This window comes from Rhinolophus sinicus, linkage group LG01 (assembly GCF_036562045.2).
Source record: "Rhinolophus sinicus isolate RSC01 linkage group LG01, ASM3656204v1, whole genome shotgun sequence".
NCBI classification, from domain to species: Eukaryota; Metazoa; Chordata; class Mammalia; order Chiroptera; family Rhinolophidae; genus Rhinolophus; species Rhinolophus sinicus.
The window spans coordinates 114,873,565-114,894,936 of record NC_133751.1 but is presented as its reverse complement, the minus strand read 5'-3'; the positions used below and the strand labels follow the sequence as shown (position 1 = coordinate 114,894,936).

The 21,372-nt window shown below is 36.8% G+C and overlaps 1 protein-coding gene across 2 annotated transcripts in view; it reads right to left on the bottom strand.

Annotated features, from left to right (window-relative positions):
* The window catches only part of CNTNAP5 (contactin associated protein family member 5), an 807,958-nt gene that overhangs the window by 415,388 nt on the left and 371,198 nt on the right, over window positions 1-21,372 (bottom strand). For both annotated transcript variants that reach the window (XM_019749551.2, XM_019749552.2), the window contains exon 6: window positions 10,959-11,143. In XM_019749551.2, the coding sequence (XP_019605110.2) occupies window positions 10,959-11,143 (185 nt within the window). The remainder of the gene's footprint in view (window positions 1-10,958; window positions 11,144-21,372) is intronic.

Sequence of the window (21,372 nt, the reverse complement as noted above, 5' to 3'; positions counted from 1 at the left end):
CAGCATTTAGACTGGATCCTGCCAAGTGTCTGCTTTGGTACAATTGTTCTCATTGGCAGCAACTTCGCAGTTCAGAGGTTCTTCCAAAAGGGTATTGTTATTATTTCCAATAACATCTGAATAAAAATTATATGGATAGTAACTCCTAATATTTTACAGGCTGAAGGTTGCAATGTTTCATATCGATATTTTATATAAATAGCAATTAAACTGTGATGTTTTCTTTTTTCAAATTAATAAACAGACAAACTTTTCCCCCAAATCCTCTATAACTGTCCTGGTTTTCAGAAAGCTGGAACTAAATATGTTGTGTGCTTCTTTAAAAAGGCCCATTGGTCATTTCTAGTTTCACATTTATGTTGAAAGATAAAGAAAAAGAAATTGAGAGAGGCCTTGCTATAATTTTATGATCACTGTATATTTCCAATGTTGTTTTTTGTTTTGTTTTGTTTTGTTTTTTTCAAATTTAGGAAAGCTAGCAATTATACAGTTGAATATAAAATTTTGTATTACTTGTTCTTCAAGGAGGAAGATTATCTTCTCAGGTTTATGTCCTTCTGCATTCTTCTTATTCAGTCATCATTTTAAAAAGTGTTGTTTTTGTTTGTTTGTTTGATTTCCTAAATTTCTATCTTAAAATTATGGGAGCTCTTTTTATTTACTGTAATTGCTGTGCTGTATAAACTGCTATTTTTATTGCCTCACATATCACTATTGTGTTTATAATTACCCATGTATTTCCTTTATACTTTAATGAATGTCCTTGAATCAGTCTTTGTTATGAAGCCAAACCTGACTATATTTTACATTCTACGAACCTCTTTATTCCTTAAATTGACTGTCTAGGATTAGGGTGCTGGTGATGACTTTTGCCTTTCTATTCAGTCTCTGGCACATTTAACCATGGGGCAGATAGTAATGATATTTAGTACAAGAGGTGTATTTCAAACATAATAGATCCAACAAATATTTGGTGCATTGAATCAAAACAGAACACTAGCAATTTTATTCTAAAACTGATTTTGCTTTATTGTCCTTTTGTCAATTCAGTTGCTTTCTTTTCTTACTTGCCTTGTTTATTTGCTGTTGGTAAATTGCATGATGTCTTTCACTCATCTTAGTGGTCCAAAAAGTGCAGGCGTTATGTTGTAAAGTTTCAGTCAGTCTCGGTGTGTCCGGCAGCATCGTCCATCGGGTAACCTGACGGATGTGATAGCATCACAGGTGGTCTCCAAGTGAATGAAGCCAGGAGAAATGTTGCTTTGATGTTAAATGTATGAGGTCACAGAACCTGAGACTCTCTCTTCTTTCATCTCATTCTTCTTCTTTTCTCTGGCATTTGCTTGTCTCTTTTTCAATCTTTGATGTTACTTCATGGCAATGAGCTCATTCCTCCTTATCTGGCCCCGTTTAAATTTGGGACTCTTCCTGCTCTGGATTCCTTCCTCTGTCTGGCTAACATCTCTGAGACTCTGAAGTTTCTCATTTGTCAATATGTCTCACTTTTGCTCTGATAGTCCACTTTGTAATAGAACGTATATGTGAAAAGGATCTAAATGACTGTCTTCTTGAAACTTTTAAAACTTGCACTGGTTTGGTGTTTGTTAAGCCAGATGGAGAGGTAGTTCATGGCCCTTCTGGAGGAATACTGTCAAAGGTTGATGAATCTGTGCCATTTCAAATGAGACCAGAAATCCCAATTTTCTTGTGAAATCTCTTGATTTTTAAATATTAGCATGAATTAAAATGACTTAAAAAAAAACAAAAAAAAAAACAAAAAAACAAAGCAAAACCTTGATCTCATAGCCCTTCTTGTTGATACCAAGTGCCTTATGAACAAACACCCATGCTTCCTGCCTCATGTCCCAGGTCCATCCAAGGAAGCACTTTGTTATAGAACGATCACAACAGCCCTTCTGCTGATATCAGGCGCCTCTGTGGCACCCATTCTTCCTGCCTGGTCCCCAGGTCCACATCCGCCCCTCTGCTCTGGCACTGGCTTCAGACCAAAGCACAACTGTTGCCCCTTATACTTCAGTTGGATTTGGCCTCAGCACTCCCTCACACAAGGTTTTATATTAGCAATAACTATAGTGACATATATTTATTAGTTTTATACACTGGACATTCTGCTTAGACTTTTTTTTTTTTCTAACTTTTGGATATTATTATTTACTCTACTTTAAAGGTGAAACAAACAAAAAATGTTGGCATACACAGGTTTGGCAGCTTGATTAAAGCCATACAGCCAAGAGGTGGACTTGCTGGAACTCCAAGCCCTTCAGTCTAGAGCCCCGTATCTTACCCACCGCACACACTGCCTTGCTTCCAGCTTCTTCTATTTCTGGTTTATAGAGTAACCCTCTCAGTGAATCAGGCCCCAGGCTAAGGTGAACTATGTGTCCCAGTTTGCCTGAAACTTTCCCATTTTTAAAATTAAAAGTCCCTAATCACCATTTGGTGAGTTTTCTGCAGCCCCCCAGAGGGGAAGAAAAGGAGAGGTGATATACAATTATAGCAGCAGAAACCATTAATATTTTCTCAGCAGCATAAGTCAGCTCCTCCCTTTTTCTCTGCCACAGCAACTGCATGTTCTCAAGTTACCAGCAGGTTTTGCACCAGGGGCTGTATCTAGGCCACCTTTTTTATTATTGTTATTGTTGTTCCTGGCCCAGATCTGGCCAATTGTTAGTCTCTGGTTTCTGTCTCTAAATGAGCATCTTTTTACAGACTCACAGAAATCAGATGTAGACACAGCCTAATTGGTTCAACATGTACCCATTATATATATATATATTTGTCTGAACAAATTTGCAATAGTTTTACTGTACGTTATTTAGATAATGGGTTAAATCATATATGTTTCAATATTCAAGCAAGGAGCTCATTGGAAATCCTAATTTCACCCAGGTAAGATGGGCTTCTTCCAAAGATTGATACCCTAGAGGGCCCCATTCTGGCCCTCCTCCAGGCACGTCTTGCCTCATTAGTGGGGCTGTATTTGCAAGCCAAGGGTAAGAACTGTAGGGAGCTCGCAGCACCTTTCTAAACCATGATCTTCCTGCACAGCACCCGAGAGCTTCCTCCGAAAACAGCTGAGAAACTCCTTTAAGGTCCTGAACTGTTCTGGTCCCTGTGTGTCCTCCTGAGGGTGGACCTTGTGCCCGTAGGGCTGAGGAATGGTCAGAGGACAGCTATTTCCAGTGTGGACAGGGCTTGGACACGTGGGATATGCTTGTCAAGGTCCATTTGTTAAAGTAGGAGAGAAGAGCATATTTTATTCAACAATTTGTTAGTGTGTTTTTAACACTTCAAATATTTAGACTTATGGTATGTGGGACTCCATTTGCACTCTTGCCTCAGGCCCTACATATATTCCAGTGGAGCCTGGCTAACTTTGTAATATTTAACTGATGGTCACAATAATTTAGCCCAAATTCAGCCAGCTTCAAAGTGTCTTATTAGAGAGTTAAAACCTACTACCAGCCCCCCCCCAATAGCTAAAATAAAACGAGAAATTTTATACAATTTTTAGTTTATGTTCATGAAAATAATGACTTTCCATGTATAATATTGGTAATAAAACATTCCCTTGTCATGTTCCACACACTTAGTTTACTCTCAATATACATGTAAGAGACGTGTTTATATTACATTTCACTGTTACAAAACTTGGGCAAACATAAACGTAGCAAGTCCACAATCACACCTCATATTTAAAACTGGAAAGAAAAATGGCCCCAAATAATTTGGTATCAAATCTTGTATTCAGGCAGCTTATATTTTATATCTTGTGGGATTATATCTTGAGGGATTAACCTTCCTTCAGAGAGATGCCTGGTCACCAGAAGGATCTCAAGTAGAATGGCTACAGAGCCCTGGGCTCAAATCCTGTTTTTCTTGTTGTAGCTATTGTGGAAAATGGATGGGGATGGCTCAGTCTCTCTTGTCTTACTTTTCTGTATGCGCTATAGGACATAATAATCTCCCTCACAATGTTCATTAAGGTATTAAACAAAAGTACAAAATACCACTCAACATAAAACCTTTTTTCTTCCATTTTTGCCTCCTTATTTTCATTTTGAATCTACTCATTTTTCTTTTTCTTATTTTACTTTCTTCCATTTATTTCCTTCCATGTAGGCATTCTACTTTAGCCTTGCAACTGAGTTTCCAAAGGAAAAAAAGGATCAATAATAATTATACTACCACCTGATCTAGAAAGCAGTTTCCTTAGTGATCTGTAGTTATTTCAATCACCAGATAAATAGCTATATGATGTCTGGCCAGGCCTTTCATCATGTCTAAGATCTAAGAGAAATGTTCATTAGGTAATGTCAGCTAAAGTTAGGGTGGCAGCAAGGTGTGGCTTCTGAGCACAGGAGACCTATTAGAAATTTCTACTGGGAAGAAAAGTAGGCATGAATTGTTATCTTTTATAATTCACAAAAAGAAACTTCCTTCATTTACTTAATAAATATTTACTGAGTATGTTTTATGTATTAGATATAATCTTACAGAACTTAATTAAAATAAAAATGAAAACATCTACCCCTATGATTAGCTTAAATTCTATGGTTGGGGTGAAGATGATGAAAGAGTTAATAGTAAATTTAATAGCACTATAAAGTGATAAGTGTTTTTGGAAAAGACTAAGAATAAAAATAAATCAGAGAATGTAATTTTAGAAGCAAATACTAGAAATATCTTTTAAGTTATGTATTCTATTGCCTCAGTTTCTTCTTAAAATACTTTTTTGCATGTTATGCAAATTTCAAAATTTTTAAAAACAGTATAGCAAAAAGTAAGGTTTCCATCTTCCTTGATGCTACTCTCATCACTTGCCTTATCCACCTCATTAGCATTTTTCCAAAAATTTGTATATGTCTCCACGCTTTTAAGTCTATAGATTCTTTTCTATTTTTTAAACACAGGCAGTGTTTATATGCAATGCACATTGATTTTTAGTTTCATTTAACAATTTATATTGGAGATGGTTCACATCAGAACACATAGAGCTGCCTCATTCTTTTAAATGGGTGCATATTACTTTTGTACGGGATTCTCGAGCATGCACACAGAACAAGGTGAACCCAAGGCCAAGGCCTGCTTGATGGGCTAATAAAAGTAAAGGAGCCACTTTTAGATTCACATGGTTTATGAATCATACAGACAGCAAAGGGAGGAGTGGCCGAGTTATGCAGCTGCACTTGGTGCCTGCCCCAAAACGAAAATACTGAAAATACCAAAAATGAGAACACCAAAAGAAAATAGGTCAGATGACCACGCCACTAGCTGTGGGAGGTCCTGTTGCTGGATGGAGATCTAATTCCAGACAGGTAAACAATTCTATGTGGTGCAGCTCCATTCTCAGAGCGCAGAGTGGAAAACCTCATCAGAACCTAGGAGGCGATGAGAAACTGTACTGTAACAACCTCACATGGGCAGGACGCGCATGGGAGATGGACTTGGTGCCACTCTTTCTAGACCACCACTCACTTGTGTTTCAGGAGAATGACAGGTGCCCTGCCAAGACCCGGGTCACATATCGTGGGTGACTTACCATGTTTCCCCGAAAATAAGACTGGATCTTATATTAATTTTTGCTCCAAAAGACACATTAGGGCTTATGTTCAGGGGATGTCATCCAGAAAAAGTCATGCTAGGGCTTATTTTCCGGTTAGGTCTTATTTTCAGGGAAACACAGTACGTGGATAGTGTGAGGTCACCAGGCACTCTGGCAGAATTGTTTCACTGTGAACTAAGATAATTTTTAATTAACCCCCTTTTGGTGGACTTTTGGGAAATTTCCAATTTTTCATCATTCCTAAAATATTGCCAATTGCACACATTTGTGTATAATTATAGGATAAATTGCTACAAACAGAGTTATTGGGTGGAAGAGTGTGTCTCCAACTTTAAATGATGTTGCCCTTTCTATGACATTGTATTAATTACAGTCCCACAAACAATTTATGAAATACTTTGTTTTCTTCGTGTGCATGCCAACATTATGCTCTTTTTGGTCTTTGCAATCTAAGTAAAAATATCATTCTACCATGAATTTGCATTTCTTTTTCTGAGTGAGGTTGAGCATCTTTTCATATACTTGGGAGCAATTTGTACTTTTTAATTTATTTATGTTATTTACCTATTTTTCCATTGGATTGGCTTTAAAAATAATCTGTAGGAGGTTCTTATTTTGTAAAATTTAAAGTATGTTTTCCAATTATTTGGGGGGTGATGTCATTACATATGGATTTTTGTGGAAGTTCATGAGGAGATATATATATATATATATATATATATATATATATATATATATATATTATATTCCCAGGTTTTTTAAATTTATGTCATATTTAGAAGGACCTTCCTCAATATTCAATTGTAAAAAATACTATGTCACATTTTCTTTAAAACTTTGATCAAAAAGTTTTGAATAAATATAAATATATATATATATATATATATATATATATATATATATACATATATATATATATATATATATATATATGGTTTAATTTAATCTAGTTTGTTGTTTTTACTAAGAAGTCTTATTAGATATATATTTGCTATTTTGTAAAATGACTCAGTATTTATAACATGAGGGATGCCATGTGAATCATATATTGTGAAAACATGTTTTTAATAGTTTGGTGCTTCTAAGGCAGATATGCTAAAGAGGATCACCAAGTGCTCTTGGTAAGAAAACATCTTGGATGACAAGGATCTCAGATAAACGGGATCTTTAAGATCTTAAAAGTCTCTTCGAAAGCCCTTCTACTCTGTGCTGGAAACGGAGGGAATTGCTATAGTCTTTCTCACAAGCATTTAGAGAAAGTCATATGGACTTAATGATGTGAGCTGGGATGACATTCCAATGAAAAGCAAAGACATATATTCTTTCTGTTTTTATTTTTTGACAAAATATTCTATGAGCCCGTGTTCGTTTTCCACTTCTAAGAGGGAGGAGAAGCAGACCACTGCATATATCGTAATGAGTTCCCAGTAGATGGCCTCTTAGAAAGTCATACGCCACTTAGTTGATATCCTTAAGGTACTCTATGATGGAGGGATGAAAGCCACCATATTTTCTTACCAAATATTACCACAGCATGTGACATTTCAAAAGAAACATTGATTTCTATAATTAGCCTTGATATAGAATTTGATAAGGTGCAGCTCTAGAACAGCAGTATATGTTTTGACAATGAGTCATTGGATCCCAGAACCTGAATTCAGTCATCCTTCCAGCTGGTGGTGTCCAGGGCTCATATGCCATGGCAGGAATCAACTCAATAATGTGGATTCTGATTAATGAACCATATTTTTATAAAATTAACCGTATATTTAGATATGTGACATAACTCTATTGCTTCCATTAAAGGTGCTAATATTGCTTCTGAGTCACGAAAGTTTAGAGTCTTCATTTCCAGATTTATACAACAAGCTAGTTGTAAAATGATTACAACGCAAGACTCCTGTCCCCAGTGCTCTTCTTCTCCAAGCTGAATTTTCAAAGGCTGGAGAACTCCAGTTGTTCTGGGGACTTCTGTGACATGTCTCTTGCATTCCAGTAAAGCAAACATCTAATGTCACTGTTACAGCCAATCTGTCTTCTTTTATTAACATTGGAGGAAGCTGGCTGCACACTCTGGAAGGGGTTTGAATTCTGTGAAACAGAGGTTGCTTCATGGGAACATCTCAAGGTTTGTTTTTTCCCTAGGAAATACTTTTTGTGAGGTACCAAGAAATTCGGACATTTCCTGAAAAAAATCTATTCCAACTTCATAGATTGAATGACTTCATTAGATTTATTTCCCCAAATACTGACATTCACTTTAATGCTATGCAGCTGTGATTCTATAAAGATTCCCTACACAGGAGACCACAGACAGGTAGACATAAGCTTAAAAATTAATGTTAGATCAGGCAACTACCATGTTTCCCCCAAAATAAGACCTCATCTTATTTTCATCAGCTCTAATGTGCCTTTTGGAGCAAAAATTAATATAAGGACCGGTCTTATTTTAATATAAGACCAGATCTAATCTAATCTAATATAACATGACATAACATAACATAACATAATATAATATAAGATAATACCAGGTCTTATTTTACTATAATATAAGACCGGGTCTTATATAATATAATGTAAAACCGGGTTTTACATTAATTTTTGCTCCAAAAGGCGCATTAGAGCTGATGAAAATAAGATGAGGTCTTATTTTCGGGGAGACACGATAGGTGAAATTTAGCACCATCTCTTATGCCATTAGAGGTAAGGTACTTGGGGAAATACTGAGACATAAAATGATTTTATGTTTTTCATTGTCCTCAAGTTCATAAAAAAGTGTCTCTTTGCTTTAAGACAATCCCAACATTGTGTGTATTTTTTTTGTTTTTTCAATCATTTACAAAAAGTTGACAAATGAGAACAATTGATAGTGTTATCGGCAACTCTAAAAAAATCTACAGTGTATCCTGCATTCTGAGTCAAAGAGTGACAAACTATCTTTTGAAGTTAATGAATGGCATATCTTATCAACAGTATTCTAAACTAGTGTTAGGATCAGAAGAGAAAATATTTCTTATACTCATGATGGTGACTGAATAAAAAATGTCAGATCTTAAGTTTTCAATTATTCATCTCCACTTCCCTCTTCTATTCTGTATCCCACAAGTGATTGAAATTGTCTCCTAACAGGATTTCAACCATCCGTCCAGTAACCCCCTCCTTCCACCTACCTATAAGTCTAAACTACAGAGTAACTGCTTCAGAATAACTGCTGTAAAATGGTGTTTCTCAAATGTTAGGGTACAACAGATTCACCTGGAGGATTTTTAAAAACAGGTTCTAGAGCCCCTGTCCCAGAATTTCTGAATCAGTAGGTTTGGGTGTGACCCAAGTATTTACATTTTTAACAAATTTCCATAGGATGCTAATTGGGATGGCTGCTTAAACATACATTCAGAATTACTAGTGTAAAACTCGTCATGTCACCACCCTGCAAAAAAGATCCTTTTGTGGCTCCTCATCCCCCATAGTTTAAGTTTCTTAACATGATCCCCATGGCCTATCATCACCTGGGTCTTCTCTCATTCTTATGTTTTATCTCTCATTATCTCCTGCCTCAAGTGTTGTATTGATAAAGGCTTAAAAGTTGGCTATTCACGGTTCCCCCCAACACACAGATATGTACGTGTGTGTATACATGTGCAGGTGTACAAACGTCAGATTATTTTACTGATATAAACAATGTGTAAATACAATTCAAAAATAATAACATCCAATAATATTTATTGTAAATTCCATATAACCAATTGATTGTTATAGAATGCTTGTGTTGATTTTTCACTGAACTCTTATCTGTAATCAAATACAGTCTCTGTCACATATTCTTTTTTACGTTTCTTAATTTCTTTAATAACCCTTTATGAATGTAAACATTTTTCTTAACATACAGGCTGGAGGAAAACAGGCTTTAAGCCAGACTTGGCCTACAATCTGTAGTTTGCCCATCACTGATCTATTCAATTAACAAAACAATAAATCAAACTTTGATTTATATTTGCCAATATTCATGGTGTAAATATTCCCACCCTGGTAGATATCAAGCTATGAAAGAAATGTTATTGAATATGGAATTGGGAAGAGGTGCATTATAACAGCTCAATATAGTGCATTTCCACCACACAGGTGTAACAGAAGTAAAACAAAAAACAAAACAAAACCTTGAGTACCTATAGGTAGATGCAGAGTGATAGAGAGAGATGGATAGCTAGACTGATAAAATAAAATAATTAAGAATCAGTGAACTTATTACTTTTTATAATATTTTATTGAATTCTAAGTTTATGTATCCTAATTTTTAATAATAGGTGTATTTACTAGCCAGCTTACAAAATTTCTGAAAGTCTTCCATTTGGCCCTCATGAGTTGGTGCCAGCTGGCCCCAACACACCTCTGCTCACCTGTTGTCTTAAACCCCATAAATACTGGGCTGTGACATTCATGTCCTGTGCTTTGCACACTGTGCTCTCTGGCTGGCCTACCTTTCTGACCTTACTCGTCAGGCTAACCTTACTCTTCCTTGGAGACTTAGCAGCGTCTCCTGCTAGAAGCGTCTTCTACCGCCATCTTTCTAAGTTGAGCCAAGTGCTGTCTCCTCAGTATTTCCACAGTGTCCAGTGCTGCTCTCCATTGTAGCTTTCACCTCCTTGTCCAGCACAAGTTACTTCAGGCCGGACTCTACACATTAGATTTTAAGCTCCTCCAACTCAGGAACTCTGCCTGTGAGCTCTATTTTCATTGCCTAGATCAGAGCCTGGTATACAGTAGTGTACAGTTTGATAGCATCGATGCATGTCACTGTGCCTCTTCTCTAAGAAACTGAAAAAGCAACAACTGTCCATGTGTGTTAGTCAAAATTTGCTTAGGAATGAAGGTTCAAATCAAATGCCTACAGTGCAGATTTTAGATTCCTTTGGATTTTATTTATAATTCCTTTTTTATTGAGGCACGACTATCATTGAAATGTGACACAATCCTAGTATACTTCCTATATCTTCCATTATCCCAACTAATTTAATTTTTGAAAACAGAATGACTGAACCAAGAGACTAAACAGTGGTACAGGGTGTTACAAACAGAAAAACAAATAAATAAGAAAATACAAAGGAAACTTGCTGATTTAAAAAATGTGCAAAATTAGCTGATGTCTTGTGGGTTACCATCATTATTGCCCAGGCATTTTCCCCACACTCACTGCTCAGTTTCCCTCCACAGACTCCTCAACTATAGGTGGCCTGGCTTCCATGGAGGCGAAGATAAGCCCAGGGTAAGATTTCTCAGGGCTCCACAGCTTCTCTCTATTGCTCTTCTGTTTACTGGTTTCATACTGATCCTGAGCAAGGGCCTTGGGGACCCATACAAAGTGTTAACTCACCTCATAGTCTATGTCTAAGGCATCCGCCTCGCCCTTGGTCCGGAAGTGCTGTGTGGACTTGTCCACCGTGAAGTTCACCTGCTTGCCAACCCGTTCAATGAGGACCGAGTGCCAGTGCTGGTCATCCAGGAGGCTGCCCAGGGTGGCCGAGGGTGGGCTGCTACTAAGCCGAGGCTTGCTATCATCTGTAAAGGGGAGAGGAAGGTGAGATGACACCTGTGCCTCAGGGCAGCCTTGAACACTAGAATGTTCTGCAAGAAGCCAGCTCTCTCTATCCTAAAGGTAAAGGTGACTCTATCTCCACAGGCCCAGAACTCCACTGGGCTTGTGAAGAAATTACAAGCTTTGCCCACAAATTCCAGGACCAAATTCTGGGTCAGTTGATAGGCACACCCCCTCCTAAACATGAAATGACATCTTTTCAGGATGTGAACAATTAAATAATAAAAAGGAACTCTACCCTAATGGCGTTATGCACAATATTGAAAATGGAGGTTATCCCATTTAAAGTAATACATAGTCTCTGTGTTTGAATTGCTCTTGAATGGAGAAAGCAGATTTAGAGTAGCGCTTTGGAGAAGAGTGAAATGAGTAAGTAAAAGGAAGGCAGTGTGCACAGTGAGTTAGGTAAGTCTGCAGGCAGAGCCAAAGGAGGGGAAACAATCATGTTAGCTGTCATTTTCAAGTGCCTACTATCTGTACAGCAGGAATTTTATAACTTCCATTTTTAATCCTCTAAGGTAAAATTATTACCTGTATTTCGCAAATAAGGAAACAGGCTCAGTGAGGTTAAACATGCAGGCCTCAAATATGCAGCCAGGGTTCCAATCCAGGTCCACTTGACCCTTTTCAATCTGACCCTGATGTGGGTCATATGTATTGAGTCAGCCTAACCTGAGCTTGGAAAACACCCATTGGGAGGATGTGACAGATTTAGGTGGAAAGGGTTCCTGGTTCCCCCTGCTCTCTGTCCCTCCTTCACTTTTAGGGAAGTTCCTGACTATACCCTATTGTCAAAAATGTTACAGATTTTTTTATTTGCAGAATGGCTCAGACATAGCAAAATGAATAAATACTAATTATGATTTACATATAAAGTTTCAATTTTAAAAAATATTGTATGCATCCAGGCCCCTTAGTGACTGAAAGCTAAATGTCTTGTTCCTCTGCTTTCAGATGTGTTTTACCAGAACAGCTATAACAGCTATAATGTCACAGTGTGACATTAAGGGGGCAGGGAGTGTCACTTTCCTGCAGGCTGCTCACTCCACCCTCATTATGTCTTTAAGTCACCACTTCCTGTAGGGTAGAACATCAAACTTATTGTAATTGAAAAATGAGAGCCAGTGAATTCATAGCTAACTTCATTTCACTGATTTGTTCATTGTTTATTTCCCCACAACTTTTGAGTTCTCACAATTTGTCAAATTATGCTAATCCCTTCCTTTTTCCCTTCTTTCCTTCCTTCCTTCCGCCCTTCCTTCCTCCCTCCTTCTCTCCCTTCCTTCCTTCCACAAAGAGATATTGAAATATACTTGTGCTGCTCACAGTGACAGGTGACATACAAAGGAGATAAAGGAGATAGTTAAAAGGCACACTGCCCACTGTGAAGGTGTAATGTAAAGACTGTCAATCAGTAAATCCATAAAAAGTACAAGTATGCTTGTGGTATGCAGCTATTACTTCAGGTAACCAGGGAAATGAAGGGTAGGGCGCTATGAGGTACTCCTTATGGAGCAGAGATGTGTCAGAGATTTGTAAGGCCAAAATGAGGAACATGGTTACACGGTCAGAAGAAGCACATGCCAAGGCATGGAAGAATAGTTCAGGAACATGGCAGAGGGATTCCACATGGCCCAATGCCATGACAACACAGGTCTTGTTTATATCATTCAGGACTAGTGCCCTAGCGTGTGGGAAGTAATAGCTTGTACTGTACCTTTAAGGAATGGGAACCATTGGTGAATTACTAAATCAGAGATTACTGACTCTGATTAACATTTAAGAAAGGTTATTTTGGCTGCTATATGAGAATGTGATTAGAAGGCAAGTCTGGCAGTAAGATTGGCAGTGATCTAGACAGGACAAAGAGGCTTAAGTAAAGAGAGAACAGGAAGAATGGATTTCAAAGGGGTAATAAGGTGTCAATATGTGGTGACCTTGCATGTCACTTGTATATTTCACGTGGAAGTAATAAAGGAAAGACTCACCTAAGGATGGGTTCTAGGATTTTTGAACAGGTAGGTAAAATGTACCAGTCTCTCTCTCTCTCTCTCTCTCTCTCTCTCTCTCTCTCTCTCTCTCTCTCTCTTTCTTGCTCTACACACACACACACACACACACACACACACACACACACACCTTTTATTTATAAAATAAAATTTGTCCAACAGTTAATGGCTGGTTAAGAGTAACAAAGAACACATGATCATTTTCTGGGACAAAGAAAAAACTATTGCACAAACATTAAATATTGATTACTGATAAACACTATCAGTAAACAAAAAATAGAAAATTCTCTGAACCTGATAAAGGTCATCTATAGAAACCTATAGCAAGTCAAGAATATCTGCTCTTACCATTTGTATTCAACCTGTACTGCAGGTTCTAGCCAGTACAATCAGGCAAAAAAGAAGTAAGACGCATGCAGATTGGAAAAGAAGTAAAACTGTAGGAAATCTTATGGAATCTACACACACACACACAAAAAAGCTGGATTTAAAAAGTAGGGATGTAGTAGGGGAAAGGTGTATAGAGAGGCTAGAAGGAGAGGAATGTTCTTTATATTGATTGGTGTGACGGTTTCATGAGTAGGTACATATGTCAACACATAACTGTATAACTTACATGTCTTCACCTTATTGATGTCCGCTCAATAAAAAAGCATCCAAAACCTATTCAACACATATAAGGGAAAATTAAGGAGAAGAAACCCAAATGAGTGGTTGAGGGAAACGTAGTGTACCTTATCTAAACTGCTGGTTCTAGGTAATAAGTCAAATAAAATTAATATGAAGGTTTCACTTTGAATTTGATGTGCACCTCACTGTTTTTTCTTAAAAGGGGAAAAGACATTTAACAATGATTTCTTCATCATAAATGTATCTTTAAATCAACTTCAAGCAGTAAAATTCCAACTTGGTAGCTGCCACCATGCTATCCTTTTGTTCACTGCCAAGATCGTCACCACCATCTTAATGGATCAGAACATCTGAACAGTCGGATGCTTAATCCATCCTCACTCTCATCAAGTTTTAAAGTCAGCCTTCCTCTCCCATCACCTAACCTTGGCTCACACACTTTGCTCCTATCATTCATCCAATAATTTCACTCATGAGTTTAAGACTTCAGAGGAATAAAAGTATACATCTTCTTAAGTAAAATGCAGCTATTTGTCTTTTACTGCATTTAGTGAAACCCTGAAACTTAGTTAACACACATTTTCATGTAAAATACTTCATGAAATATTCATAAATACTAAAAGCTATTTGTTAACATTTCCTTAAAAGTGAATTAATATTGCTCATTGTTTATTGTTCATTTACTTAGTCAGTTCATTTTTATTGCCCAAACAAATACAAAATGAAATCCACCAAAATTTTGAAAATATATATGTCAATAAATATTGAGGAATGTAAAAAGGGTTCGTAACTTTTTACCTAGCAATTTACTTTATGGAAATCTATCCTAAGAAAACAAATTGAAATATAGTAGAATACTTTTTAATGTCTAATAATTTAAAAATTGGAGATAACATTCAATCATTTGGAAAGAGATTTAAAAAAAAAATGTATAAACTTAGAATCACCAGATGGCACACTATATAGGCAACTTAATCTACATAATATTTAAAAAGTATTTATATTATTTCAAAAGTATACTCAGTACTAACTGCCATTTTTGATAAAACAAAAAGTACCATTGAATAAACAGGACATTCCATAATTTACACTGTATTAATTTAAAATATAAAGCAAAATAGAAAAGTATAAATGTAGATTAAATCACAGCTATGGAAAAGAAATAGATAAGCATATAAAGCTTAAGAACACATTAATTAAAATATCATGTTTTTATATTTCTTTTCTTTTTTCTGCATTACAGAGTGATTATAAATATTTTTGATAATGAGAAAAATAAACAAACTTTAAAAATACATAATGTTTATCTTGAATAGCCGATTCATTGAAAACTATACAAGTGATGTGCAAATTATTGGATATGTCATTCATTACAAATTATAATAGATTTAATGAACAAAAAAATGGCAGGCATGAATGAATTTCACTCCTTCATTAATCATTCTGTGCTGATACTTGGGAATCTTGTATTAAAACAAATTGAGTGAAAGTTAGTTTGTGTAAATAACTGGAGAAACAGAATTTCTGCTATTCGTCAAGTAGGATGTTTCAAATTGTATCTATACTTGGTGATACCAGGAAGAAGGATGTTAGTTAAAGGAAACATCACATCTTACCTAGAAATTTCATTATTAGAGATTAGAGAAAAACTTAATTTTCAAAAGATTATAAAACTTTAGGGCTCTGCTCAAGATGACAGAGTAGGTAAACACTGTGCTTACCTTCTCTTATGACTGCGTCAAAATTACAACTAAACTACAGAATAACCATCATTGTGGATTGTATAAAGTCTTGTAGAACTAAAGCCCTACAACTACGGACAGACAGAAGAAGCCACCTGGAGACTGGTAGGAAGGGCAGAGTTATAGAATGGGCAGGTCCCACACCCGTGTGTAACCATTAAAAATCAGGAGAGATATCTAGGCTGTGGGGGGTACCCCTCAAAAGAGCAAGTTGTCCCAGCACCATACCAGGTTCTCCAGCCCAGGGTTCCAGTTCCAGGGAGAGAAGTCCCCATAATTTCTGGTTGTGAAAACCATTGGAGATTGTGGCTGAGTGAGATGGAGGGCGGCTAGAGTTCCCGGCACTCCTCTGAGAGGGATGGCACAAGGACTTGGTCACTGATGGAATCCCTGGCTCTGAGCCCCAGTACTGAAGTAGCAGCTGGAGAGGCAATAGGAACAAACATCATGGAGGAACTGAGTTGCCTGTCCTCAGGATGGTGCTGCAGAGGAAGCTTTCTCCTGGATGGAGGAGATGGCAGAAGCCATTGTTTCTTTGTTGAGCCTTCCTTCTTCCCAGAATGCAGATGGAGGCACCTGACATTTATGAGTCTCCATCAAGTTGGCTAATTCTGTTCATTCACCTGGCCCTGGTGATTCTGAGATCCTGCTCCACCCAACTTTTGGGCACAACCAAGCCACTTCCAATGCCTTTTTTGTACAAACCATGTGCCTTAGCTCATGTTGCAGACTTTCCTTCATCTCTCAAACATTTCCAGAAAGCAGAAAAGCCGCATGTAGCTTGAGCATATCCTATACCTCTGGTTGAGCAACCCTGAGTCCAGCACTAGTGGCAGCCATCTTTGGTTTGCAGCTTGACCTCTCAAGGCACATCAATCACAGTACTGGTGACAACATCTGTGGATTGCTTTGTGGCTCCGGCTGTGGCTGAACTTGTCCTTCAGCAGATCTCCTCCCACATGGTCCTGGGGCTAGGATGCCCAGTATCCAGCTTCAAAATGAGTTAGAGCATCAACCAGTCTCCGCCAGGGATAACACACACAAAGGGTGAATTGGGCAGGCACCAGAGTTTTGCTGAGACAGATCCTGCTCTGTAGGGTCAGTCCCTGTACCACAACTCCTCCACTGTAGTCATGGCCAGTCCTCACAATGAATGAGCCTGAGGGTGAATCCCTCCCATTGACGTGCAAACAGCAGCCAAAGCTCAATTACCAGGCTTCATACACACTTGGAGTATGAAGCTCAGGTGACCAGGAAGACTGTGCCACTGAGCCCCACAGCACATCTAGTACCTAAGTCCACTCTACTAAGACCAGGAGGCATAGCAGCCCTACCTAATACAAAGAAAAAAACACAGGGAAGCAGCCAAAAAAAAAAGGAAATAAAGAAATATGTCCCAAATGAAAAAATGAAGAACTGAAAAATAGAGACAAGCAATGTACCAGATGCAGAATTTCAAACACCGGTTATAACAATGCTCAATGATCTCAGGGAGAACTTCAACATAGAGATAGGAAACATAAAAATGGAAACACAAAACATAAAAAATAGAACCAGTCAGAAATAAAGAATACAATAACAGAAATAAAGAATACATTACAGGGAATCAACAGTAGATTAGATGAAGCAGATGATCAAATCAGCACTTTAGAATATAAGGTAGCAGAAAACACCTAATGAGAACAGCAAAAAGAAAAAAAAAAGAGTCCCAAAAATGAGGAGAGTTTAAGGGACCTCTGTGACAACATCAAGTGTACCAACATTCACATTATGGGGTATCAGAAGGACAAGAGAGAGAGCAAGGAATTGAAAACCTATCTGAAGAAATAATGATGGAAAACTTCACTAACCTGGTGAAGGAAATAGATATACTAGCCCAGTACACGCAAAGAGTCCCAAACAAGATCAATCCAAAGAGGCCCACACCAACACACATCACAATTAAAATGCCAAAGGGTAAAGACAAAGAGAGTATCTTAAAAGTAGCAAGACGAAAGCAGTTAGTTATCTACAAGGGAGCCCCAATAAGTCCATCATCTAATTTCTCAACAGAAACTTTGCAGACCAGAAGAGATTGGCATGAAATATTCAAAGTGATCACAGGGGTTCTACAACCAAGATCACTCTGCCCAGCAAAGCTATCATTTAGAATTGAAGGACAGGTAAAGAGCTTCCCAAACAAGAAAGAGCAAACGGAGTTCATCACCACCAAACCAGTATTGCAAAGAATCTTAGAGGGACTTCTTTAATACAGAAAAAATAAAAAGATAAAAATTATGAATAATAAAATTGCAATAGCTATATTTTTGTCAACAATTACTTTAAATGTAAATGGATTAAATGCCCCAATCAAAAGATGAGGTGTTGAATGGATAAGAAAACAAGATGCTTACATATGCTGCCTACAAGAGACAGATGGAAAGCAAAGGGATGGAAAAAGATATCTCATAAAAATGGGAAGAAAAACAAACACAAAAAACAAAATCCTGGAGTAGCAATACTTATACCAGACAAAATGATTTTAAAACAAAGACTATAACAATAGACAAAAAAGGACCTAGTAATCCCACTTATGGGTATTTATTTGAAGAAACCCAAAACACAGCTTTGAGGGGATGTGCTCGTTTATACATTCATTACACCACTGTTACAATAGCCAAGATATGAAGGCAACCTGGGTGTCCCTGAATGGATGAATGGATAATGAAGAGGTGGTGCATGTATACAATGGAATATTATTCAGCTATAAAAAAGAATGAAATCTTGCCATCTGCAACAACATGGATAGACTTTGAGGGTATTGTGCTGAATGTAATAAGTCAGACAGCAAAAGATAAATGTCATATGATCTCACTTATATGTGGAATCTAAAGAACAAAATAAACAAATAATACAGAAAAATACTCATAGATGCAGAGAATATTGATCATTGCCAGATGGGAGGGGAGTTAGAGGAGGGTGAAAGGTGAGGGGATTAAGATGTACAAATGGGCAGTTACAAAAATAGTCATGGGGATGTAAACTAAAGCATAGGGAATATAATCAATACCATGGTAATAACTATATATAGTGCCAGGTGAGTACTGGGCTAGTCAGGGGGATCACTTCATAAATTATATAAATGTCTATACCTGAAATTGTTGTAAAATGATATTGAATGTCAACTGTAATTGAAAAATTAAAAAAGGCAGGGAAAGATAAAGAGGAATGAGAAGTTCAAATCTCCAGGTATAAAACAAGTCATGGGGATGTAATACACAGCATAGAGAACATAGTCAATAATACTGTGATAGCGTGGTACAGTGTCAGATGGTTGCTGGACTTATCATAGTGATCACTTCTTTAGATATACAAATGTTGAATAACTATGGTGTACACCTGAAACTAATATAATATTGTATGTTATCTATATTTTAATAAAAAATCTCAAAATAACTTTTTATTCTGGAATATGTATTCAAGTTTTAGCTCAGTGACAATTGAAGCTCAACTACTAGCTTTAACTAGTTTTCAGTTCACTAAGGCAAGATAAAAATTGTCATGGCAGTTGTGGAGGACAAAGACAATAAAAATATGTAGAAGCAATATTTTAGGCCAAAAATATATTAGGGAAAAATGTTATTTATAATTAAAATAAACTGGTTCCCATGTGGTTTGAAATATCGCTAAAATCAAACAATGTAAATACTACTCAAAACCCTAAAGCATATAACAATTTGCATAGGAAGCTTGAAGTATTTCTAAAACATTTCTAACTTAATCTTTTCATCTCCCATCCCCAACATACTGTGGATAAACATGTCAATTTCTTCTCTCTCAGAACTAACATTTTCTGCCTAAGGGTGTGCATTTCAGTGTTTTCGTTCGAGTCTTCTCTGATTGAATCTTCTGGCTTGGTCTTATCTTTGTTCAAACATGAACGCCACTTTAACTTTCACAGTCTGTGAATTTAAGATAACCTGAGCTAAATGAAATTGAAACTCTCTTGTTTAAGATTGCATTTCTGAAAAAAAAAAAAAATCACTCTTAGAAAGGCTTGATTCACTGTTAAAAAACTGACCATGTGGATATTCGCAATGCCTATCTCCTTTGGATCTTCAGAACTGACCTTCCCATATTTATTTTTTCAGATTATCAATATGGTATTCACTTGTATTTACTAATCTTCTCACATGAGGTAAACATTTTGCATGTGTTGTTTCGATTATTCCTGAACACAACTTTGCAAAGAGCTCTTTCTCAAAGAATTCACATGACTTACCCAAGGGCACAGAGAGTTAGGGTTACAACTCAGCTCTATGTGACTCCAAAGTTAATATTCTCACCAGTACTGTTGTCCCTTGGTCACTCGTAAGCCAATAATTGAGAAACAAAACTAAACCTACTGAAAAAAAATGATGCTCCTATTCACCCTCATTTCTTATGTTCTGACCATCTGCATCCCAACACACACACACATAAGATATGCAGCTTAGTAGCAACAAAGGGTCTCAGAAAATAATGTAATGGGTCCAAAAGGAGAGAGTTGTGGAAAAGAAAAATGGGGCAACAGCAAGGGCCAAGACATGATACCGTGTTTCCCCGAAGATAAGACCTAGCTGTACAATCGTCTCTAATGTGTCTTTTGGAGCAAAAATCAATATAAAACCCAGTATCATATCATATCATATCATATCATATCATATCATATCATATCATATCATATCATATCATATCATATCACATCATAGCATATCATATTAGGACCCTGTCTTATAGTATATAAGACATAGTATTATATTAATTTTTGCTCCAAAAGATGCATTAGAGCTGATTGTCTGGCTAGGTCATATTTTTGGGGAAACATGGTATAAATTAAAAAGGTAATGTCACCTCCATAGGCTATTCAGTATCACAAAATCCCTCATTTGGTAATATGGGGATCTAATAAATATTCCCCTAAGTACCCAAGTGAGACCTTCTGAAGAAAGTGAAAAAACAACAGAAAGCCATGTGATTCTAGTGGGCTTGACCCTCACACCAGAGCAAATCCTTGTGTATCACTAAAGCAATGAAATACATATGTCACTCGTTAGGAAATCTCTAAATTGTATTCAATAAAAGCACTCTCCAGATTTAGGTGTTGCTTCTCAAGTCTGGCCCCTAATTTGTATACATCTTCTGTTTCTTTGTTATCTTACAAAACGTGATCTAAATACATTTATGTTACATGTTTTTGGTGGTACATAATTATATGTTTTAATTCATATTACAAAGTTATAAAGTAAATAAAAATAATTATTTTATCAGGCTGGGAGCTACTTGAAAATAGGGACTGCTAAACCCAACTTTTAACCCCCAGTGCCTAGCTCAGTGCCTGAGTTAATGTATTTGTTCAAGGGATTCTTATTACGTGAATGATAAAATTTATGAAAAATGAGGTGAACATTCTCCCAATTACACTTTGTCTGAAATGCCTATCTTCCTCTACTTTTCATAATAAAATCTCCAGATAATTCAAGGTTAACTCATAAAGCTTCTCTGGACTCCTCTCTCCCATCCTGATCTCTCTATTCTTATAATTTAATACATGCACATGGACTGCCTAATATTTAATATGTAATTGTTTCATGAAGGTTTATAACATTTTAATTATCAATGTCAGGACATAGGGGTAGGACTGAAGGGGGTTCTAATCCTCGGTCTACAGTTATGCAAATTTATGACCTTGGGAACTGAGTGGGCATCACTGTCCATCAGTTTCTTTATCTGTAAAATGGGTTGGGTATAATTTTTGGAAATGCCATGTGACTTAAATGAAATATGAATTTA